Genomic DNA, 25,741 nt, shown 5'->3' on the forward strand with positions numbered 1-25,741 from the left:
TCACAATACATTTGTTTTCTGTAATCCAGAGTAAATGAATGTGGCTTAATAGAGCTAATGATGTTTCCCATGAAGCTTCATCCTAATGAGCCAGTTCAATGGAAAGCTTCAATGCTTCAGGAAAGCCTGATCTGGCCATCACTACCTCCATTATTAGCACTCTTGGTGCCACTAAGATATCAACCCTTTAGTAGGTAAACACTATAATGTGCCCTCTAATTATACAAAACTTGGCTAGTACCCTTGTAAGTGTGTTCTGAATAAAAATTTGGCAAAGTGTCCACTGAAGTGCCCCCTGTCTTGACAAAATCATACCAATTGCCTCTTAACTGCCCTCTAAATAAGTACACTTGAAACCTGAAACCACTGTTGGACTCCATGGGAGGAGGGTGATAACCCCTTTTGCTGATGTAAAAAAAAAAAAAAAAAGACAGTAAAAGTGCCCCCTGCCGTGTCCCCTAAGTAGACAATATTTGGCTGAGTGCCCACTGAATAGAAAAAAAAAAAAAAACGGGCAAAGTGTCCTCTTAAGCGCCCTCTGTGTTGGAAAAAAATGATACTTACTGCTTCTTAATTGCCCTATTTATGCACACAGTTGATAAAGTGCCCTCTTTAGTACCCTCTTAATAGACAAAAATTGACAAAGTGCCGTATGAATAGACAAAATTTGATAAAATGCTCTCTTTAGTGCCCTCTGAATGGACAAAATTTGTCATAAATTGCCTCTGAAGTGCTCTCAATGTTGTTGAAATTATACTAATTGCTACTTAAGTGCCCTCTAACTAGACAAAAGTTGATAAAGTGCCTTCTTAAGTACCTGCTATGTTGATAAAAAGTAAACAAATTCACTATTAATTTCCCTCTAAATAGTTTGAAATTCAGAAATTACCCCTCTTAGTGCATTCTGAATACACCAAGTTTCGCAAAATGTCCTCTTATGTGCCCCCTGTGTTCACCAAATTATATTTATTACCTCTTAAGTGTCTTCTAAATAGATAAGGGTTGTTAAAGTGCCCTCTTAAGTTCCCCTGAAGAGATAAAATTGTTTTAAATGCCCTCTGAAGTGCCCTATATGTTGACAAATTTATACCAATTGCCTCTTTATCACCCTCTAGATGCCTCTTAAGTGCCCTTTTAAAAAAGTACCCTCTAAGTTGACAATATAACAAAGTGCCTCTAGGTTGCCTTTTATAGACAATATGATAAATTACCCTTTCAGTGGACAGTACGTGATAAGTTCCCCCTAGGTTCTAATCAACACAACAACTGTTCAGTCTTTACCAGGATTTCTGATTTCACTTCCAATGAAATTCATTTTTTTTGACTATTATGTCCCACTGCTCACAGTAGGTGCCCTTTAGATCATTTTCACCCTTGCCCCTTAAACATCCTGGCCGCCACTGATGCAAACAACCTATACTGGCACATGGTCTGGTTTTCTATCAAAGAAATGCTTGAATAGTTACACTAACAGTAGTCTATATTACATTATATGCATGTAAGACACCACAGAGAATAATGTCTGTGTAGTTTCTCTTTATGTGCATCATTTCGCCAGTTATTTCCAACAAAAGATGGATTTTTAGAGGCGTTTAAACATCAACAGTTCAGGTGTCAATCCTGAAAAGAAAGCTGACTTCCCCCCTTTCTATCTCTGCCTACCTTTGTTATTGCCTAATGACTACAATGCACATGCACAGAGGAGGAGGGGGGAAACAAATCCTGCTTATAATGGGATGTCCAGGCATGTCTTTGTGTAAGAGGGGATGTCAGCTTACATACCACATGTGGGATAAACCATATTACTGTTAATCCCTCCACTAATCTGCAAATGGCTTTTTTTTGTCACTCTCCTTTTGTTTAAGTGAAAAAAAGACACGAGCGGGATGTGTTCCAAAGCGCACATTAATGATTAAAGCTAGCAAGCGGCTACATTTTTCGGGGGTTGGTGATTTGCCACTCACTCTACTACAAATCCCCCTTTCGCCTGTCTGCCGGTGAGGATAGGAGGAGGACGGTCCGGGTGTATTTTTGGTGACAGACTCACCAGTCCTGGAATTATTGTGTGATAAATTGTTTTAATTTGTTTATTTTGTCCTGGTAAAACTCAGTAAGCCGTCTCTATTTCTGCCTTGATGGTGATTTGTTCTGTTTCCCAGAACAGCCACCTCCAGACTAAAAGGTGTAGTGAAAGTCCAGCTGAGGTGAGAGTGTTGGGGTTGTAGCAGGAGAGCAGAGTCTGGAGAGAGTACACATTAGTCAGGATGGAGCATTCCTTTCTGTTATTTATTATTTAACCTTTATTTAGCCCAGTTAGTCCCACTGAGATCATGCACTTTGAACAAAAGTGCATTTTAGTCTTCCCTGACGAAAAAGTGCATTCTTCTGCACCTTCTGTACTTTATTCTAAAGTTGTCTCCCTTTTTTGAAAGACAAAGAACATAAGAAAAAAATGTGTTTCTTGCATTTATGCAACCTGCTAAACATGCATTTGTTGATGACATCAGCTGTGACTGAAATCACACTCTGTTCATAGACCCGAGGTTTTCAAACTTCTTTGTCCAAGGCAAAAACAACTAAAATCAAACCTAAATTTCTAGGCATGAATGCAATATTGACAATTTTAAATGTAATATCTTTAATTGCTTTATTGTTTTGGTAATAAATTCTCATTGTACAGCACACCTGAACCTGCCTGCTCTAACCTTTATGATGCACTACATTGTGTATACAACATTTCATTTTGCTGTCTGAATTCTGAGCAGGGTTTCCCACACATTGACAATACTTGGATGGACCACCCAGGTAAAGTTGTACTCACCCAGGTATATTTATAGACCATTTAAATACATTCATCTGTAACTGTCAGTACTCACTAGAGAGACATCCCAGTCTTTATCCTTAGTGCCCTCCCTACTCATATCTAAGAAGAGCTAAGCCCCCTTGGGAAAAGTGCACATCAATTTAAATAGTTTTCATTGGATATAATAGGCCTAAAAGATCTACTGTTCATTAATATGAGGGCATATTAGGACCACTCTAATAATAATAAAATGAAAAAGATTCTGAAGAAGATCTGCTAATTTTCAAGAAAAAAACACAACATTTCCAAGTTTGAAATTCATTTTTTAATATGTGAGAGAAAATAGATTTTTTTTGCTTTAACAGTTATAAATGTGCATGAACCAAAGCTTTGAACTTTTTAGATTAAAAAGCTGAAAAGTCCAACCACTGTTTTCATCTTGATTTCTTGTAGTTTGCCTGAACAACATTGCAACTTTCTGATTTTAAAAACTTTAAATTTGTGAGTTTCTAAAGTCAAAATTCAAGACTTTATAAACTTGGAAATTTAATTGTTTTCTTGTTAATTTATGGTTTTTTAAACTCTGAAATTTTGAGTTGGTTATCTTGTAAATATACAACTTTATAATCTCAAAATTTTACTTTTTTTCTCCCAAATCTTCACTAATTTGCTAAGAAATGAACAAATTCTCTTTAACTTTTTTCTTTAGGGTGGCCCTACTCACTTTCACATATGATATATATTTAATCATGATGAATTATTTTCATTGTTTTACAAAATATACGTGCATCTTATATTTACATTGCCAAGGTCAGAGCAGACGCCCCGTGCCCCCCACCCTCCAACTTCTTTGGTGCCCCTCAAGGGGTGTGCAGACTTCAGGTTGGGAACCACTAAACTAGAACATCCCTTCTGTAAATACAGACCAAGGTGCAATATGTCTTCTTAAAAAATAGGCTATGTTTGTCATCATTTCAACATTTTTCTGCAGCTTTATGATGTTGAGATCATCCTCTACTCCTGTACTCTATAACGATGGTTGGTATGCTACCTTAGCAACAATAGGCCTTCAGATATACAGCTCATAGGCTACGTTCACACTGCAGGCCTTGATGCTTTAAGTGAGTATTTGAGTCTCTTTATACACAGGGGTGGAAAGTAACTTATACCATTTACTAGAATTACTGTAATTGAGAAGTTTTTTGGGTTCTTGTACTTTGTTGAGTATATTTTGAAATCAGCACTTTTACTTTCACTTAAGTAAGTTTTAACCAGAGTAACTGTACTTTTACTTAAAGGGATACTTCAACATTTTGGCAAATTCGCCCATTGCCATAATCCCTATAGTCTTACTAACAGGTTTGTTACCTTTAGTTGTCAGTACAAGCTATTTTTAGATAGGTGGTGCTGAGTTAGGAGCTGCTCTGCCAATGCAATGGATTCTTATGGTATCCCGGCTTTCCCTCATCAAACTCATCAAATACACAATCCAACAACTCCAAAACGCTCTCGTGGACAAGTTGTGACCTGCACATTCAACACGCTATGAAATAATAACTTATAATTATGTAACATTACGATACCCAAAGTGTAATTTAAACTCCATTCTGGGTGAAACAGTCTTCAGTATAGGAGTAATTTGACAGTGTTGATTCACCAGTGTTAGGTCAACTCCGTGAAGAGTTGGTTGATCTAAGCTCCGCCAACTGCCATCACAAATCTTGGGGGCTGTGTGGGCTGAGTTTACCATCATGACCTTGGGCATAGTATTTAGTTGTGTTTAGATGTTGCCTGATGTTCAGTGACTCCTGCTGGGCCCTTGCTCATGTTTCTGGCAGGCTGTTGTTTTGTTGTTGTTTTCACCATGAGTGAAGTTATCCACTGAGTTAGAGATCCTGCATGTAACTTTAGGTGCTCCTAAAGGACACATAACACAACCACAGTATCTACTCTTGACCAAGTCAGGCCACCTCTCTCTCTGCAAATCAAGACAGAAACAAATGCACATGAAAGTATAAAACTGCAGTCAATAAACAAATCCCTGATATTACAGTGGATGCCTTCTCTTTTCCTGACAATAAACACTGCATGGTCTTATGTAACTCTAATTCATTTATATAATTTATTCATTTGAATTTATCTAGCCAGGAAAACCTTACTGAAATAAGAATCTCATTTACAGGAGTATCCTGGCCAAGACAGGCAGCAGCACTAGTGGAGCAATGTTTGTTTTCTTCAAATACAGACAAAGATGCTTAAAAAAGCAGTTTTTTTTCACTGGAAACACGTCTGAATATTGCTGCTGTACTGGCAGATTTTTCTGCTCTTTTTAAATGAGTTTTATAAATCAGGTATTGATGGAAAAATCTTCAGATTTCTTATAGTCTTTTGCAGCCTTTGCAAAAGCCCCAAAGTCCCAGTTTTGATGTGCATAGTCTAATTTTCAAGCTTTGAAATAAAAATAATGCAATGTAAAAGAGTTTTTGACTAACTGACTGTGGAAAAAGGTTGAAAATTCCCTGCTAGATTTCTACATATTCTTAGGTATGTCTGAGAGAGTTTCTCGAGTGAATCTGTCACCCTTGCATCTGCATTTAAAAGGAAAATCAACCACACGGATGGTGGGGATCACAGTGTAACATTATCAGCTGTTTATTTACTGATGTAAAGGTACGTCACTGACCGGTCTCTGGGTCCACGGAGAAGTACGGCTGGCCCTCCAGGATGCTGTACACTACCCTGGCACTGTTTCCATACGTGGCGTCGTCTGCATCTGTGGCTGTCACCTGAATTACCGAAGTGCCTGCAAGAAGAAGATTCATGACAATGATTTAGATCAACTCTTCAATAGCGCTGAAAATCGCCTGCTGGATAATTGGTTAAGCTGATGCACCTTCTGATGAGGTGTCGGCTCCTCTTCTAATCACGCTCATGCAGAATGTGACTGATCATTTCTGTCCCTTTGCATTACCCAAACCAATCTTTACTCCTTGGCCACTTATACCCTTACACATGATTGATTTTTGCAGCTAATCGATAAGTCCTAATGTATTTTTCCCAAGTATATCTCTCTAAGCATACAAGCAGCACCGATACCAGGCTCTTTGCAAACCCCAAGAAGCCTATTAGTGTATCCACAGATCTGGAGAAGCCAAATATCTGATCGCAGGGAAACAACTACGATCCATTTTCTCTTCCAGAGAGGCTGAAGCCCTATTTCAGGAGAACAAAGGGAAACGGTTAGCCAAGTGCTACCTCCCAAATGGCGCCTTGCGGGGCCAAGTGTTGCCTCATTACATGCAGAAGAAAATTAATTGAGTAGAAATATTTAATGGCAAAGTGGTATAAATATAGAATTGTGCAATACAAAGGGATAACGACCCCATGAAAGTTCTCTAATTCTGTCAGTGCAAGCATGAGAGGAGAGCCTTCAGAATCCATGCCATTGGTACGGATGAAGCACAATTCCAAAAAAAGTTGGGGCGCTAAATATAAAGAATATTGCAAAAATGTGCAAATCTCATAATAGAACAAGAACAACATATCAGATGTTGAAACCGAGACATTTCCCATTTCATGAAAAAATATGAGCTCATTATGACTTTGATAGCAGCAACACAACTCAAAAAGTACGGACAGGGCCATGTTAACCATTGTGTAGCATCCCCTCTTCTTTTAACTAGTTTGTAAACATCTGGGAAGTAGGAAACCAGCTGCTTGAGTTTTGGAAAGAGGGATGTTGTCCCATTCTTGTCTAAGGTAGGATTCTTGTTAATAATAAGAAAATGTTTCACTTAAACATTTGGGACTATTTAAAGGAATAATGGGGTACTTTTTGTTGGATACTTCAAAGATATTTTTTAAGAATTTTCACAGAATTTGTAGGTTATTCCTTTTAGTTTTTAGGGAATTTGTATTTTGGAAGGGAACATTTCCAATAAATTCACATTTAAAGACAAGGCTGATGTTTTAACTCTTTGGGCGCCACAGTTTTTTCAAGAAATAATTCAACTGTGATATCAAGATTTCAAAAGGCAGAAGCTTGAAAGTGGTTAGAGATAAAGGCATACTGTAAATGAGAAAAATCTTCAGTATGACCCAAAGTTTGTGATGGGAGTAAATTCACTAATCTAATTTGCATATTCTGACATCACCAGGCCGCCTCCACCGCCACTGCCTCTACCATGTCTGCCCCTACTTCCACTGTGTATTTTTTTAATTCCTGCTACCTCCGTCAATAATCGTGTTTTGACCACCCCTGCAACCCCCACCATGTCCCCACTCCGGCCACTGTGAGAAAAAGCATCGGCTTCGGTATTTGATGCTTTGTGGACTCTCATGGCGCACAGACTCACCGTGGCTGCTCACAGACGCACGGCAGTTTCGGTCTCACCGGACAACTGAACGTCGTGTATTAACCACCTCTGAAACCCCCACCACGTCCCCTCATCGGCATTCGCCAATTACTCCCACCCTGGTGAGGAAAAGCAACGGCTTCAGTATGTGCTGCTGGTGGACTCTCATGGCACATGGAATCACTGTGGCTCCGGCGCACCACTGGTCTCGGTCTCACCGAATGACTGAACGTCATCATCACAGGGGTGAATATTCTCTACTATTCCTCCTGGCATTGTGAGTATTCTCGCTACAATTTGCTCTATTTCTCTCTTTTACGCTCCAACTACAACCTTCAAACTCTCTCTCTCCAGAACTTTGAATAGAAACATGCTCACAAGTGCTGCTGGGATTGAAGTTACTCATGTCTGCCATCTCCTGGTGTAAAGTAGTAACAACATTAGGCACCACATTTGCAGCTACAGTCTGTTTAATTCAGCAATGTTGCTTGTCGCAATTTCACAACTTTGGCACTTAAAGGGTTATCTTATCAGGTCCAACTAATCCCATAGAAGTGGGAGAAACTAAAAATGCATTCCAAACAAAAGCGCAGGTCTCAGGAGGTTAAAGGCTTACCAGTTTTATGTTGAGGAACATCTTAGTGAAATTGTTCCACAATTTTTATATGCAGTTTTTCATACATTGATAAACATCTGCCCATCTTTACTTCTGAGAGACTCTTCCACTCTAAAATGCTCTTTTTATACCCATCTATATAACTGACATGTTGTCAATTAACCTAAATAGTTGCAAAATGGTCCTCCAGCTGTTTTTTCCATTAGTACAACTTACTTTTGCTGCCCTGTCCCTATGTTTTTGAGATGTGCTGTAACCATCAAATTCAAAATGAGATATTTTTCTAGAACTGGTGAAATGCCTCAGTTTCAACATCTAATATGTTGTTCATGTTCTTTTGTGAATCAAATATGGGTTTATAAAATTTTCAAATCAATGCACTCTGTTTTTATTTTAGTTTTAACCTGTAAGCCCAAGCTTCTTTTATTAGGCTACTGCTTGAAATTTCAAGACCATCTTTAAATGAGAATAATTCTGTAACTGCAAGGTTTATTTGAATGATCAAGGTACCATCATGAAGTGGGCACTTGTGAAATTCATTCAGAATGGTAAATATGTGTATATATGTTACTGGATCAGAGAGAATCAAGTTGGCAAATGAAAAATTTCATTTTCGCCTTTTTTTTTTTTTTTTTTAGCAATTTTAGCATATATATATATATATATATATATCATAGAAATAATGCAGTTGAAATCCAAAAATCTCCAGTAGGCCAAAGCACCACATTTTGACATTACCTCTTTCAAATGCCACTAGAAGGATATCGGGACAAAATAAGAGAGATTTTAGTAAAAAAATATCCAGGCAAAATCCCCCATTGTGCCATTTGGGCACAATTTGGCATCATCTCCGCCATTTGAAAAATTTCAGGTACCAAACTTTGTTTTACTCATATGCCATTATAGGTGGTCACTGCATCATGAAATTCTTTCTTTCCCCCCTCAAATCACCCAGACCTCCTTATAGCTCCCTTTCAGAGGAAGTCTTACAAAGGAACTAAAGTTTGACACCAAGAGGAGCAGATTTATTTTTAATTTCACAAAAAACAACACAAAATAAAGTGCCGAAAACTAAAAGAAACTGTTTAAACAAATGGAAACTGCACAAACATGACTAGATTTTTCATTAGATGCTAGGCTTTCAAATGAGGCCATGTTTGTGTCCGTAGTACCAGGCACCATCCCATAGGGGGCAGAAGTGTCTGACTACATAGCACTACAGCCACTTTGATATGTGGTCATTGATTTTAGTCCTTTTGGAGATGGATGTGGTGTAGGTAAAAATGCTTTATTTTGGCTCATGGATGAGCTTCTTCTGTTTAATTTGATGTGTAACATGACTGTTTTTGTGCAAAAATTGAATGCTCAGAGCAAGTTTGGATCAAGACGAGCAGGTCCAAATTTGGTCCCGCTAGGGCTTAAGAGGTTTTCATTTAGAGCAAAACTTTTTATATTATAGCTTTAGTATGCAAATTGATGCCTAACTTTAGCCTTATTAAATTAAAGGAGATGTTTTATCTTTAAAAAATCACCCTCTCTAAAGTCTGTGCCAATAAACACATGACCCATTTGACCAGAAGCTCATTTTCAACCAGGCTTTAAATATTTTATTTCTGATGTCAAAGCCAGCATGTTAACTTTGGCGTTTATGTTACTTTTGGAGTTTTGGAGCTAGCCTCAAGTAAACACTTGTGGAACTGCAGTTTTTGCCCTTTCACGTGGCCTTTACTTTTCAACACTGTTAATTGTTGCTTACTGACTTTTAAAAATAACCTGTGAGTGATGCTAGTACTGAGTTCAAGAAGCTGCAAGCTTTACCATGCCCAGTCCACACCCATCTGTGATTCAAATGTGGGTTTGTAAATCATGCATTCTGCTTATATTGACATTTTATACAGCGCCCCAACTTTTTTGGAATTGGGTTTGTGTGTTACAGGAAGAGAAAATATTAAGGAACCAGGAAGCAAAAAGAGAAGAAGACCACGGCTGTCTGATTTGGTGTAAGTGACAGTTCTGGAGGATTCGGGAGCAAGTTCACCGAACCTTGATCGGTAATACCTTTAACTAGGGAATTAGACTCAAAGAGGCTTTTCTGACACGGCGGCTTTTAGAAAATATCACTGATCCACATCAGCCATCTCATCGCTGACTTTAAGCTTTTGAGAAGAGAATTTTCTGACAAACAAGTCAGGAATAATCTTTTTTTTCAAAGACTGACTAAATTACCCTGACTGTAATCGCTCAGTTGTCAAAGACGGGGCGTGTCAGAGCCCAAGTCCGAGAGACTATCAGAGCCGTGAGACGATAATAAAACTCAAAGTGTATGTCACACTTAAAGGGCCAGTGTCTCGACGCAGTCACTCGTGAACACATGCTCTGCCAAGCGGTGACATCACACCTCGGTTGTTGCCATGGGCACCCGTGCTGCCCTTAGATAAGTGCCGGCCTCTCTCTTGGGGTTGCTGAACCAAGTGACAACTCTGTCACATGTCCGGGCTGCGAGAGCGATGTCCCTCAGTCCCTGAAGCTCGGCAGCAGCAGCAGAGCAGAAAGTTCACTCTGTGTTTTCATGCAAGTATTGATTAGGTTCCTTTTTACATTGTTTATCTATATTCATGAGGCCAGTGTGGACTTTTTAGACCAGGAGCTGGAGCCAAAGTGCCCTGAGAAGAACTTAACAATAACAGGAGAAAATATCACCAACGCTGCAGACGTGGTATTACTCACAGCTGACAGTACTGCTAATTAAATTAAATACTGTTTTAATAGGATGCAATACTGTATTTAAAAGATTATCTGCACCAGTGGCGTCGCCGTCACACACATGCTTTACCTTGTTTATTCCCCGGTCATGAAACAGCTCCTAGTCTCTCTTATTTAATTAGTGAGGCCCTCTTTGTTGAGTCTGCATCGTTATTATGATTGATAAAGTCCCATTGATCCGGTAAGACTGGCAACGTCTCTATCCTGTTTGAATCATAAGCCTGTTAAATCTAGCCACACACACTAACACACCCTCATTTGTGTTAACACTTAATTTTTGTCTGAGTTATGATCAATCAATACGGTTTAACACACTAAATGCCTGCCAGAACACAACTACAGTTGTTCATTTTTATTGATTTCTCAATTATTTCATCAATGTTTCTATTATTAATCTTGTTAATTTACTCTATTTATATTTACCCCTTGATTTGTCTTAACTATCTCAGGCTTGAGGAGAGAGTGAGGCTTAAGGCTCATTTATGCACTCCATTCAATACACATTCGAATGTGGATTATCCTTCTGCTAGTACTCGGCATTCATTTCATCTGTATATCTGAACTTTGGCAGCTTAAACGCCTGACAGTTAAATGTACCCATGGCATGGGATAAATTCAAATTAATAATAACAAATTAGAGCCACAGTATATGTGACATTGTAGGCATTTCCATCCACTAACCTATACAATATGAGCCTGACAAGAAAGGCAGGATTCATCACTATGAGTGGAGCCAGTAGGTGACTCAAACTCTGGCCAAAGTTAATAGAGAAGATCAAAAACCTATTTCTCACTGAGAAAATCTTTCAGAGTGGTTCTTTGCTCTCCTTTCAAAAGCAAAATGTTGTCAGGTTCCAATCAAACTGCTGCTGCAGCTGCAACCATGCTAGTCTCTTCAAGGCCACCATTGTTTACAGGCTTGCAGTCATTTCAAACAAATCACAACAACTAAACCAAATTATAACATTGCTCTTTTTCTTCTACCTTTTTTTGGAGTATTCTGTTGAGATTTTTTGTTTCAAAGTCTTTATATAACCTGGAAATGCTTCCTCTTTTTACTTTGGATTTCTAGGTTCATTTAAATTCTTTTAAGCGTGGATTGAGCCATATCTAGTGGGAAGGCTTTCAGGCAGGGGTGTCCAAATGTTTCCACTGAAGGCTGCATATGAAAATACAGTGCTTAACAAATGTATTAGACCACCTGACCTATTTGTCTCAAAGACCATCCAGCATCATGAAGTGCTTTAATGCCGACTCTTTCATTTTCAGTGAGCTCTCCACGTTTTACCATTTTGAACAGGAATGAAGAATTTCAAACTGAATTCACCCAAATTTGAGCCGGCTCACTGGGCTTCTCTGAGAAGTCCGAAATGAATCAGGCATAACATTCAACCACTAAAACTAATTTTTCTGTTCAGGAATGCAAGTAAATAACTATCATTTGACATATTAATCAAAAATAATAATGTGCTTTACTATTTTTTCATTTTTTTTGTAAATCAGTAAATTTGAAAATTTATGGATAACAATAATAATGATATTTTAGCATTAAAAATATTATTTGGGTTAAAGAGCTTCTACATTTTGGTGTATTAACCATTGCAGAAACATAAAAAATGATTTTGGTAATTACCAGTGCTGTTAATTTAGGGCAACTGTGGCATAAACCTTACTTTGGTTAGAGTTAGGGTGGTCTAATAATTTTTTTAAGCACTGTATATAAAGGTGGTGGGACCACTTTCATATGCCTCACCTTGAGGATAGTAAGGTTAGTAAAACCAGTCTTGGCTAAGGTATGCCTAGTTAATGGCTGACAATCATGTTAAGGATTTTAGAGAGGCCAATCAGATTTCAGTAGCCGTGGCCACTACTGGCTCTGCCTCTAAAATGCTATCACTACTGGTATTAGCCTTCATAATCCATCAGGGCATTATAAATGAAAATATTGTTAATTTGATTGCCAACTTGTTTTCCATTTACAGTGCTGTCTTCATTTAGTTGCATAAAACTCGAATCAATAAATTCCTGTCAAAATTTTTGTTTACAGAATTACCATGGTAGCACTGCCTTGTGCTAAAACCAAGAAATACAATACAGTCAAGCACAAGCTTCATGTTCAAATGTGGGCCAAATTCAATTTAATGTTAAGAATTTGCTGTGGGACAATCCAAAATGGACTGCAGACCACATTTTGGCCCCTGGGCCATAAATTGGACACACCTGGTCTAAAGTAAACAGGAAGTGATTTTGATTGTTAGCATATGTTTTTCTCCTGAGATTAGGATTGTAAAACCTTAAATATGCACATAAATGAAGAAATAATCATACAGGCTGCTGATATATCTTAAATAGATCCGCCATTCAAAACTTTGTGTACTGAATTCCTGGCCTATATTGGGAATGAGCTGGCAGGGACTTACCGATATCAGACATCTCGGGGACTCTGGCATAGTAGGGATCCTTGGTGAATCGAGGCTCGTTGTCATTGATGTCATGAATCTTGATGATGAACTCAGACTCGCCCTCCAGCGCCTCGTTGGTGAAGCGGTTCACAGCTTTAGCGTGGAGGATGTAGTAGGCCTTCTCCTCCCTGTCCAGCCTCTTGGTGGCGTGGATGTCTCCGGACTTCTCGTCTATCTTGAATAGCGTCCCCGCTCCCTCCCCTGTCAGGACGTACCTCACGCTCCCGTCTCCTCGATCTCCATCTGAGTGAAGCTGTGGATTACACAGAAAAGGAACAATGCTAATGAGGATCCCTGCAGCAACAAAACATCGATTTCAAGCAACAGTTTGTGGCACTTTCATTTTAATACATTTCCACTCTGCAGCTCTCTGCTGCTAATTGTTATAGCACAACAATGATTACATCTCAGCTTTATGAAAGCTTTCACATTTGCTTAATTTTCTCTGGTGAGCAGAGCTCGCTCTTTGCAGGGAAAAAGCTCAGAGCTATCATGAGCATAAATAGCCACTCTGACATCATCTACATAAAGAAAAAAAGACACATCACACGCTGGCTGCAACGTTTGACTGACAGGTGATGTCTGAGAAGTTCAGAGCATAAAAAAACATCGCAGAAAGAAGCACTTTGAACTGCAGATGTCAAAAAGAATCAAGTTTCAAAGCAGATACACAGTTTTTCTACTTAGGTATTTCTGATCCACGGCTCTCATATCAGTGATCTGACCAATCTGGGCCTTGGCAGAGAAACACTGACAGCTTTGATAAGTGCGTTTGGTGTTATTTAACAGATTCATATCATCTTTAGTAAACTGTCATCATCGTGGCTTCACCTCGTCTCTGTGAAATTCTCATCCTGCCAAGAAGAAAACACACAGCCAGAGCGTCTAATGCCACTGGAAACACATACCCATGACAGGCTTCCTTCTTTCTAATTAAAGGTTTTATGTACATAACAGTAAGAATATGAAAGTATAATTAACCACTGTCAGTCCAAATTTAAGAGATTGTCATTTAATTCTGAGGCTTTCTTGGTAAATGGTAAATCTTGTTATTCACTAAACTATCATAGGAATTTTGCTTTTTTTCCTCTTGAACCCAGTACTAATGCTGTGTGCAGGTTATCATTTTAAAGCACCATGCAGTAACCAACAGTGTTATATAAAGTGCATGAGGAAGTGCAAACACTGCAGTTCCACAAGTGTCCACTTGAGGCTGCCTCCAGAAGTTCCAAAAGTCTCATTAACACCAATGTTAACATGCCTGCTTTGACATCAGAAATAAGCTCATGTAAAGCTACAATGTATAGAATTTAAGCTCCGAAATGTCTGTTTTGATTCAACAAAATAGCAAAAATAAAAATAATCTATATTAAATGTGCAAACCTTATTCCAAAAAAGTTGGGGTGCTGTGTAAAATGTAAATAAAACTGAATGCAATGTTTTCCAAATCTCGTAAACCCATTTTTCACATTGGAATATAAACAACATGTAAGATGTTGAAAATGAGACTTTTCACCATTTGACACAAATTATTAGCTCATTCTGAATTTTATGGCAGCAACACATCTCAAAAAAGAAGTGACAGGGCAACAAAAGGCTGCAAAAGTAAGTGTGGAGGAGCATTTTGCAACTACTTAGGTTAATAGGCAACAGATCAGTCACATGACTGGGTATAAATAGAGCATTTAAGAAAGATGGAGTCTCTCAAAAATAAAGTTTGGTAGAGGTTCACCAGTATGCAAAAACGTGTCTAAAAGTTGTGGACCAATTTATTTTAATTTCTTTGTACAGTACATAATATCATCAAAAGATTCAGAAAATCTGGAGAAATCTATGCAAAAAAGTGACAAGGCTTGAAGGTAAGAATGGTGCACTCATAATGAGCTGAAAAATATATATAAATGTTGTTTTCATTACCTTCTGAGTTTAAAATGGTGATTTGGACATATTTTGTTATTATAGCTGTAAGTCTGAGAGCTTTGGTCCCTTTTTTCCCAGGAGTACTTGAACTTGACTTTCAACATCTGATTAATGATTATTGCACATTATATGGAATTGTCAGCAGTTTAAAAGAAGAAAATACAAAACCGGTGTTTTGCTATGAATGCCCACGTCATATGGCTGCGAGTGCTGCAATGAGTCATATATGTGCACATGCCCACAATTCTCAGCTTTCCAACACCGTTGGAATTTTTCTGATCGGACAAACTTCGACGGAGTTACGGTAATAATACTACAGACATATTAAACATAGCGTTGGCGCTATGGCAGTAGGTAAAGGGTTAAATGAGCCAATATTTTATCATTTCAGTAGCAAGGCACCCTTGCAGAAAATGGTAAAAAGTGTGACTTTTTAGGGCATGCTTTGAATGGGAAAAGTAGCGCCATCTGGTGGAAAAATCTAAAAAATAAAAATGAAAAAGGTAGTTGTCAAAAATGGAATTCATAGAGGAATGCATTCAATTTTGTTAAGATAAATGTGAACTCAAAAATGGCATTTTCAGTGGTGGCAATGGGACATTTTTTGTCCTTAGGAACAAATATGTCTTTTTTTTTTTTTGAAGCATTGCTGTTTTAGGCTAATTTAAGGAACTGAGATGTCAGTTCTATTTTTTCTTAAAAAATTAATATCCTCTGGCAAATTCAAGCTGTTTTCATTCAACACAGCTAAAATGGCTTGAAAAAAAAAAGAATTGCATAAATTGTCCCTCGGATCTCTTAAGGGTTAAAAGCTAGGCCGTGATTTCTAAGAAGGAGGCGGTGGTGGGTCCTGATGTCTGAAAGTTGAGAATCACTGATCTGGTCTGCTTCTTTACATTTCCCTTCACTTTTTCCTGTGGGTTCCTGCCATCATGATGCATATGAACTGCTGTGTCGTAATCATGAGCGTCTAACAGGAATAAAGGTTTATTCTCTCTGGTTTTTGGATGCTTAATGACATTCTACACTTTGATATTAACTATGCAATTTCGAGCCGAATCTCCAGAGGCCTCAAACTGTAGCTCTTGCTGATTTCGTCCCATACAGGTCATCCTCCTGCCTTTTTCGCCGCTGGGGCCGTGCACGGTGGCATTTTCACAGCGCTGTAAAACAGAATGCCAGTGGGTCGAAGTCTGTGAAGTACCAGACTGCGGTGTGCACGTTCGCCTGCCTGCCTGCCAATCCCTGATGGATCAGCAACATGACCAACATGCCAGAGGACCAAGAGAGTCCACTTGTCTGTGCTGCTTCTCATTATTATTTGCTCGCTCGCTCTCTATCTCCTGTTTAATTTTTTTCTGCATGAACAGCAGCTTAGCATGCGCTGACATTTTAATTCCACCACCAAATCCCCCCAACATATTTATCTCAGAGAACTCATCAAAAGCTTGTCCAGTCGTTTTTTTCCCCCCACCCACTGCTTGCCTGCTTACTTCCCTTTCCCCCTTTAATAACCGAGGACATGGTAATAATTGCACGGGGGAGGTAAAGGGCAAAAAGAGGGCACGTGTTGACCAAACTGAGGGAAATGCCGTCTGAATGTTTGCAGTCATAGACGTAAATCTAAGCTCTCTTACTGACACCTCATTAACTCAAGTGAGATTCTGACGCCTTGAATGCATATTTTTCCTTTGCCGTTGTGTCTAGAGGCCTGCTTGGCTCCGTCGGTGGACAGACTGAGAGGGGATATTGTGCGTTGCAGCCGGGTCACGTGGGAGCACATTGCAGAGTCTCATCATATATTAAAAAGCTTTTCATCCCAGGTGCTCGGAAGCTTTACTAATTCATGCTGTTTTATCAGGGCAAAGCTGGCACATGCGAGACGAGCAGCTTTGTGGATTAGCATCTTTAACACTATTTTGTTCGCCTGCTTGAATGCTGCTAAAAAATGACTGTTTTCATTCCTTTCTGTGTCTTTCTAACCCAGCCAGCCGAGTGTGTTGCAGAATTTTAGCTCCTTCGGATTAGGATCTAGAGTGGAGCACTGTTTCATTAACCCACTTGAATTCCGGTCAAAACAAAGCTTGTTTTTTTTCCTTATTCTCTCTGTCTAACCAAGCCAGGAGAATATCCTGCAGAATTTTATTTGTTTTTTGTTCTGCTTTACAGAACGTGCCTCCAAACACACTCAGTTGGCCCGAAACAATCCACTTCAACATTATTATCTTTCCCCCGCTGTTAGAGCTGCAATGTCCTTTTCTATGATTGTCTATCAAGCTGCCTATCTCTGCCGGCACGACAATTCAGTTAATAACCGTTGAGTCCTCTCCTTTGGGCTGAGATGTGAGATAGACACTGTGACATATGTGCTGTCTGCAGTCATTTCTATGGAAACAGAGAGATCTTGTGCTTCTTAAGAGTTCCTCCTTGCCTCGCTCCTCTGAAGGATATTACAAGTTAGCGCGGAGTATCGAACTCCAGCAGCCGCTGCAGTGACCCCGTCCCTCCCAGTTGCCCACCTTGCTGGTGAGGAGAATTTACTGCTGCCCTTCTACTCAAATTAAGAGGAGGGGGGAAAAAAACCTCTCTCGGAAATCAATGTGGCAGCCCAACGTGCATTCACAATGGCCCTTTGATCAATTTATATCGAAAATACAATTAAACTGTCACAGGGGGAGAAAAGAAAGCCACATGTGCATTCAGTCTGGTCACCAAGAAGCTCTGGCAAGTCAATAGCTAGCCTTTTCTCCTCTGCCCTCCTACGGTAGCAAATCGTAAAAAAGGCAGAGAGCATGACGCTATGTCCATTAACACCAGGACTTTCAGGGCACCGCATAAAAAAATCTCCTTCTTGTAATGCCATTCAGTCCATAAAAAAGGCCTAGAATCATTTTTCCCTCTTAATACAAGGGTAGGGGTTTCAGTATTGGAGCGATTTTTGTAGAAAAAATGTCCTCATATCCCCTTAAAAATGACTAAATCCTAGGTTCTGACAAAAACTGGACCTAATTACAACAGAAAGCAGTGGTACACTCAAAATGTTTGAGAGGAAGGGGCAGAAATGATATGCAGGGCACCTGCTGTATGCGATGCATGCAAAGTGATAGGGAAATACAAAGAAAACTTTGGTAAAGATTAAACATATTCATTATGTGAAAGTGCTATTTAAAATTTTGTCCACTTACAGGGCACCAAAGAGGGGACTTTCTCAACTTTTGCCCAATAAAAGGGCAAAAGAGGCCACTTTGCCAAATATGGTCCATGATGAGGTCACCAGAGAGGGCACTTATTCAAATTTTTTCCTTACAGGGAACCAAAGAGGGCATGTTGTCGAATTATGTCCTTTCAGAGACCACCAAAGTGGAAATTATGTCAAATTTAGTCTCCTTAGAGGGAACTTTGCCAAATTGTGTGCATAAAGAGGTCACTTTTTCAACTTTTTTCCACTTACAGGGCACCTTGGTCCATGAAGAGGTCACCAGAGAGTGCCCAATGTCAAATTTAGTCTACTTAAGAAGAGACTGTCAAATATCATGCCCTTACAGAGCACCAAAGAGGGAACATTGTCAAATTTTGTCTACCTAATGGCCACAAAAGAGGCTATTTTGGCCACCAGAGTGGGCACTTATTCAAATTTTGTCCTCACAGGGTACCAAAGAGGGCATTTTGTCAAATTATGTCCTTTCAGAGACCACCAAAGAGGGAACAATGTCAAATTTAGTCTCCCTAGAGGGCACTTTGCCAAATTGTGAGCATAAAGAGGTCACTTTTTCAACTTGTGTCCACTTACAGGGCACCAAAGAGACCACGTTGTCAGATTTGTTCGATGAAGAGGTCACTAGAGAGGACCATTTGTCAAATATTATCCCCTTACAAAGCACCAAAGAGGGTACTTTGTAATATTTTGTTAATTACTGGTACACCATAATGGAAATTTGACAAATTTTGACTATTTAATGGCCACAAAAGAGGCCACTTTGCCAAATATGGTCCATGAAGAGGTCACCAGAGAGGACACTGTCAAATGTTGTCCTCACAGAGAAAAAGAGGGCACTTTGCCAAATTATGTCCTTTCAGAGACCACCAAAGAGGTAACTATATCAAATTTAGTCTCCTTAGAGGGCATTTTGCTAAATTGTGTCCATTCAGAGGTCACTTTTTCAACTTTTGTCCATTTACAGGGAACCAAAGAGGCCACTTTGCCAAATTTGGTCCATGAAGAGGTCACCAGAGAGGGCCCATTGTCAAATTTAGTCTAATTAAGAGGACCCTTTGTCCAATATTGTCCCCTTACAGAGCACCAAAGAGGGCACTTTGTCATATTTTGTCTATCTAATGGCCACAAAAGAGGCCACTTTGTAAATATAGTCCATGAAGAGGTCACCAGAGAGGACATATTGTCAAATTTTGTCCTCACAGGGAACCAAAGAGGGCACTTTGTCAAATTATGTCCTTCCAGAGACCATCAAAGAGGGAATTGTGTCAAATTTAGTCTCCTTAGAGGACACTTTGCCAAATTGTGTGCATAAAGAGGTCACTTTTTCAACTTTTGTCCACTTACAGGGCACCAATGTTAAATTTGTCCATTTAGAGTGCATCCTAAAGGGAACTTTTGCAGTGTTTTTCAAACATTAGTGCGCCAAGGGGGACACTCGTACCCCTTGCCCCCTCTGTGTCCGCTGGTGACAGAATATACTGATACAATCACTTCATTCAGCTTTAAATTATCTTAACAAGAGTCATTCAGCAAAAATACAATGAAGAAAATTCAAGGATTAGCAGAGTTGCCACATTTTGGCACTGAGCCTTAAATGGGGAACACTCTACATCATAATTGTGCCAATTTTCACCAAAGTCGGCACAGGCCAGACTACCTAATGGTTCTATAGATTATCTTGCAGATTTTCCTGTTATATGGGGTGTTTTAGGAGTGGTTTTACCCTCCCCCATTTGCTCAGAAGAAATTAAGCATCGCTTGGATTTTAAATATGAATATTTAATGTTCAATATTCATGATCATAAATCCAAATGTGTTAGGGGATCACTAAGGACAGATGAGCATGCAGAAGCAATATGATTGAAGATGGAATCAAAAGAAACCGCCATGGCAAGACGTGAAGCATAAATTTAGATGGACATACATTGATAGCAACTTCTTGATTTGTAGTGACAACACAACTGTACAAAATGTCGTGTAAAACATATACAAAACCTAAAACTAGCGAGGAGAGGCGCTGGACTGAATTGCTATCCCTATAGCTGTAGCAGGTAGCTAACAACTAGCTACATTCCTAAGAGCCTTTTGTTTCCCACACACTGACAAGACTAGGTGGGCTACTCAGGTATATTCAAAGCCACCCAAGTACACTTGCTGACCATGCTTTCATTTAATTTAATTCAATGGGAGAAAGACATCCACTTTAAATGCACCATTTGCGGCATGATGTCTAATGTTAAAATACAGATTCATATGCCATAGTTCCAATATTTTTAACAGCTTCTTGCTGCCAATGTCATACCGCACTCCTGCACTCTTGGATGATGGTTGCAGTGTGCTACCATATCAACATTAAGCCTTTATACATGCACCCCATCCCTACTTTGCAAGGAAATATGGCATGCAAATTGGTTTCAGATGGATGCCTGAAAGAAATGTGAGCCCTTTTTAAAAAGTCAAAAACTAATAAAATAAACCAAAGTCTTATTCAATCAAAGTGGTCTACACTGGGATTAAAGGAATAGTTTTATATTTTGGGAAATATCAACACAATCATGGCTCTGCCTGATGTTTCTGCCTGTTCTTCCGATCTATCAAGAGGACTGATACACCTTCCCTACTTTACATAGTTGGCAAAATATTGCTTGCTTTTGGTTAGCGTAGCATAGAATTGAGTTGCTCTGTGACTGTACACTTGTACACATATCAGGTACATGATGTTAGGATGTTGCCCTACTGGATCTTTGGTCTACTTTGATTCTTTCTCAAGCTGCAGCTAACCAAAAGCTGGTGCAAGTTTTCATGCATTGGTGTGACATGGGTTTAGTTTTATTTTATTCTCAGATGGAAGGCAAATAAATGGGCATTCAAAAAACATCATAATAATCCTCAAACAGAAAGTGACTTATTTTGATATTTGTGTCTGTATCTTGAGGGGGAAGAAAGAAAAGGGACGTCTCTGCTCTTTCATCTGGAAAAATGAGACTTGATATCAGACAGTGCTTGAAACAAGTTGATTTGCATCTGATGCAAGTTCAAATATTCTCACAAGTTCAAAGAAAACAACACTTTGAGGACTCAATTACAGACAAAAATGACCAAAGAAGCCTTCTTTGTTTCTTTACTTGTAATGCAAACTGTAAAGCCTTTACTTAAACGGATGTACTGTCATTAACATGCAACATATTTCACAACCTTCCACTCAATTAGACTTCTCTGCTCACTGATACAAAACATTTCCAATGGTTGGCATTTTTTTCACAGTAAATGATATTTATTTGTGTTCCTCCGTGCTTCATCTTTCAATCTGAAGTGGACTGAGAAGTGGAGTGGTACTCATCAGACATCTGCGTGTGAGAACTTATAAGCGAGCCGTCTTTGTTTGTGAAATTAATCAGCTTCAAGTGCAGCAAATGTTAGCGCAGACTCGATCTGGACGCCATTTGTGCTTCTCTCCAGTTAGGCCAAAAAGATGGCACTGGAAATGGGCTGCTTAGGGCAATTAGCCAGTTAGCCTTTAAGGCCTTGTGTCCTGGCCTGTCGAGAACTGGCTGCCTTCTATGTAGCCAGATGGTAGCCTCAGACTGTGCACAAAAATAGCCGCTCAGTGTCTGTTGATGTGTAAACTTGAGATTTGCAGTCAGAGCTGCAGAGACTTAAAGGTTTAATGTCAGTTTGCATTATTTTCCCTTTTCTGGACTTTGACATATTCTTTGTTTTCTGCATGATTTACAGCTTTATATTGATAATCAGTCCTCCATAGTTGTATTTACTCTAACAGCTAAAACTGAGGACAGGAGGTCGTATACTGGGTACTCTTTGTGGAAAGCTGGGGCTTTTTCATAACCTGAATAATTTACATATTACTATTGCATACATACAGAAAATGTATGTTTTCATTTTGCCCTTGCAGTTTCAAAATTCACATCTCTACTCTGTGAGAACAAGCCTTTTCATGTTTTCATTACGTTTCTCTTGTGTTGAGCAAGAACCTTAATTAAATGGCTAATTAAATTATTTTGGCCTTTTTTAAAATATTAAATACTCATTAACATTTGCAGATCAGACAAAAAGGAAGCTAGAAAATAAATGCAAAAGTCTCCAGAGGCTTTGAAACACAATTAGAACCACTAAGTTTACCGCTCAAAGTAGGGATGCTCCTCTGCAACCAATTTAAAATCTAGTTTAAAGCAAATTTTGATTGCAGTTAGTCAACATGTAAAAAAAAAAAAAAGACTGCATAGTAAAGTTGTCTTACCACAAGATTGAAGATGTTCCGATATGTGTATATATTAGCATGAATCCAACTCGGACTGAAGTTTCTGCTTGGAAAAATGAAGTTGTTCCTTTGTCATTGCTATAGCTTAACTTTGAAATTATTAAAGTTGGGGAAAAAAATCCAGAAATGCTAAAATTCGAACACTTATTCAACATGGAACCAAAACATAATTGGGTAAACCAGGCACTATAAAAGCAATAAGCTGACTGTTAAAAGTAGGGATGCTCCTAAGCGGCTAAATTCAAACTTGGCTAACAAGAGAAAATCAAATTGCACATCCCTTAGTTGAATTTTATTTATTTTTCAACGAATAATGTGCAATGGCAATGATCATTCATACGTACATAGGAAATGGAAAAGGAAATGGTTGCACCAATTTCAGTGAGTCTCTCATTTCCACTGGGTGTCAATCATAAGTCAGCACACTAACGCTCCTGTTCAAGGATTTACTGAGCAAAAGAAGTGGCAATATGAGCTGCATGCTCTTCCTTTGAGTTACAAATGTTTCCAAGACAGACTGGCTGCAGACTGTAGATCTCACACCCCAACTTGCAGACCCCTAATGCATAACGCTGTCTCTGGAAGAACAGAAGTACCATAATTTGCTGGTACAATGTATTTATAGTTTTAGATTTTTTATTTCAGATTCAGCTTTATTCATTAAGGACAGTTACATTCAAGAAACTAGAAAAGCACTCGGAGAGCGCAGACCTCTGCCATTGGCCCTATCTCCCAAAAGTAAATCAGTTCTTCCTTATCACCTAACCTCCTTGGCGGAGGTAATTATCACATTTCTAACATTACTAACTAAATTATAATTTATACGTTTTACAGAGAAGAAGGTCAGAGATAAAGGCTTAGTTAGCTTTAGCTAGTGTAGCAAGCTAACCAAGCTACACTAGCAACGTAATATACATTATTACAGAAACCAAAGTTGCTAAGTTAGCTTTAACAACATGAGCTTTAGCAAACATAGCTAAAGCTAACATAGCTATGTAACGATGTAGCTTCACAGCTTCATTAATATAGACATCCATGAGCTCTGTGAGTTTTAGCTTTAGCTACGTTAGCTAGTAACAAAGCTATGTTAGCTATGTTATAATGTTTTCATGGAGATTTTTCCTGTAAGCAGGCTGTTTACTCTGCTTTATTTAATGTTTTGTAATTCAGGTTTTTAACTTTTAACTTTTGGCACCCTAACCCTTACCTTAACCCATACACTAACCCTACCGAAACTTTCATCGTTTTTATTTTGAAAGTTTAAGCATGTATTTCTGTTCTGAGAGATGCAGCATATCTGCAAATAGTCCATACAGTAAATAAAATACCACTTACTGCTGGTTGGCATAACATTAAATTGTGTTGTGATTCTACATTTCAACTTTTGTTGCTGTTGAAACAAATTAAAAGTGCAGTGTGTAATATTTAGCCTAGTAGCATTTAGCTGAACAAATTTGGTAAAATAAAGCAAAACATTTCTAAGACGGTCTATCTAAATAAGTGTTTAGTCATCTAAATTCAAAAACAGCTATTTTGAAACAAACAAACAAACAAACAAACAAACAAACAACAACAACAACAAAAAAACACTTAATAACCCCCAATAAACCTTTAATTCATACACAGGGAGGGTCCCCTCCATGGATGCCGCCATCTTGGATTTTCACATGTTTTCATGGTAACATAGAGGAAAAAAGTATAAATAAAGTTATTGTGTTGTATTGTATTTACATTACAGATACACATTAAATTCAACTGGTTGCCACGGTTTCCAGCAGAGAAATGCAATCTAGAACCCACTTTAAGATGTTGATATTCAGTTTTACACACTGCACCTTTAAGAACAGGATGTCAGCAGCAAGCAATATTTATTTAACATGGGATCACAGCCCTGTTGTGTTAATAATGTTAAATTGATGAGTTTGGCTTACTTGTTATTTTGTATAATTTTGTTCTGTTAAGGGAGCCCATTCCAACAACTGGCCAGAGACTGCAGATGGAAACTAGCCCTTTGGCTAACTCTGACATATTTACAGAAATTTTGATTCATGTGCACTGTCCCAGTAAAATAAATGAATAAATAATAACATTTTAGGGATCTAGCATGATCCTTCATTGATGCTCCATGCAGGAGTGCCTGTGCTGCCACTGGTTACTCATTATTTGATATTTATCTTTGTTTTTGAAGAAAAACAACAGCTCTTCTAATAACTTTAACCAATAAGTAATGGGTGCTGGCTGAGCCCAAACCATAGAGCAGGTGCCCAAATGCAGAGTCACCAGTCCTAAATGCTCTGGTTGCAGGAGCGAATCCTGGTCCCGGCACTGATTGGTGCATGTCTTGCCCCACCCACTCCTCCCATTTCCCCTTTATCCAGCTGTCCTATCAGAATAAAAGCATGCACCAAAAAAGTAATCTTAACCGAATGAGTAGGGATCAGACCTTGAGTGAGTGGGCCAGGAACCTGGGACCTGGAAGCTGCACACTTTTACAGCTCACAAACATGGCAGAAAACACCAACACATGTCTGTTCTGGGTCTAGTCAATGCAATGTGAAAATTTGGTTGAAACCATGATCATTCATGTTAGTTAATATTTAAAGATCTGCAGTAGCTCGCAGCTCGTCCTGAGTCAAGACCTACCACGACCTCCTTATCCATGGTTGCCATCTAAATTCTTTAACTGTTTTTAACCATAATCAAGTGTTTCTGATTGAATGGGGCAATTTTTGACTTGAGATTGACTAAACCAAAGAGAGACATATCCTTCAAAATAAAAGCACATCAAAGACTTTTTGCCACATCTTTTTTCCTTGGCACACATCTGTAACCCACTAAAAATGGCTTTTGACCCACTTCCGGGGTCTGACCAACCAGTTGAGAATCAAGGGTCTAACGTACTGCAAGCCTAAGGCAAAAGCATGCTATGGGGGATTACAGACTCATGCTGTCAGCATATCTAAACTCTTGTCTGCAGCCTGTTTTATCCTCCACATCTGCTTCCCCCTATTTCACTAAAACTTGTTGAACTTGCAGAGAAAAAAGCCTGACAGTTTGATTATAAAAAATCAATTAATCTCCTCCTGACAAACCAACAGGTGTTGAGAACAGTGGTAGGCAGGAGATATCGCTGAAACAATTGAAGGTGCTGTGCCGACGTCGGCGTATCTCGCACAGACATCCCTTTGCTCCTGCAATGCTGTCAGACAGATGTTTGCCGGTGCCCCGTCTCTGCATGACCTCATCACACCCTTTCCTCCGCCGTGACGGAGCGGAGCATAATTGAAGTTACATCCCCCCCTCCCCCCTTCCAAGCACACATGCGG

The 25,741-nt window shown here is 39.0% G+C and overlaps 1 protein-coding gene across 1 annotated transcript in view; it reads right to left on the minus strand.

The window, feature by feature from the left end:
* LOC121527108 (cadherin-10-like) overlaps positions 1–25,741 on the minus strand; it is a 142,787-nt gene that overhangs the window by 46,080 nt on the left and 70,966 nt on the right. Inside the window, exons 3-4 of the mRNA XM_041813824.1 lie at positions 12,958–13,252; positions 5,487–5,606 (exon numbers count right to left, since the gene is read on the minus strand). Of these exons, the coding sequence (XP_041669758.1) occupies positions 5,487–5,606; positions 12,958–13,252 (415 nt within the window). The remainder of the gene's footprint in view (positions 1–5,486; positions 5,607–12,957; positions 13,253–25,741) is intronic.

The sequence above is a fragment of the Cheilinus undulatus genome, linkage group 19, assembly GCF_018320785.1.
Source record: "Cheilinus undulatus linkage group 19, ASM1832078v1, whole genome shotgun sequence".
Lineage (NCBI taxonomy): Eukaryota > Metazoa > Chordata > Actinopteri > Labriformes > Labridae > Cheilinus > Cheilinus undulatus.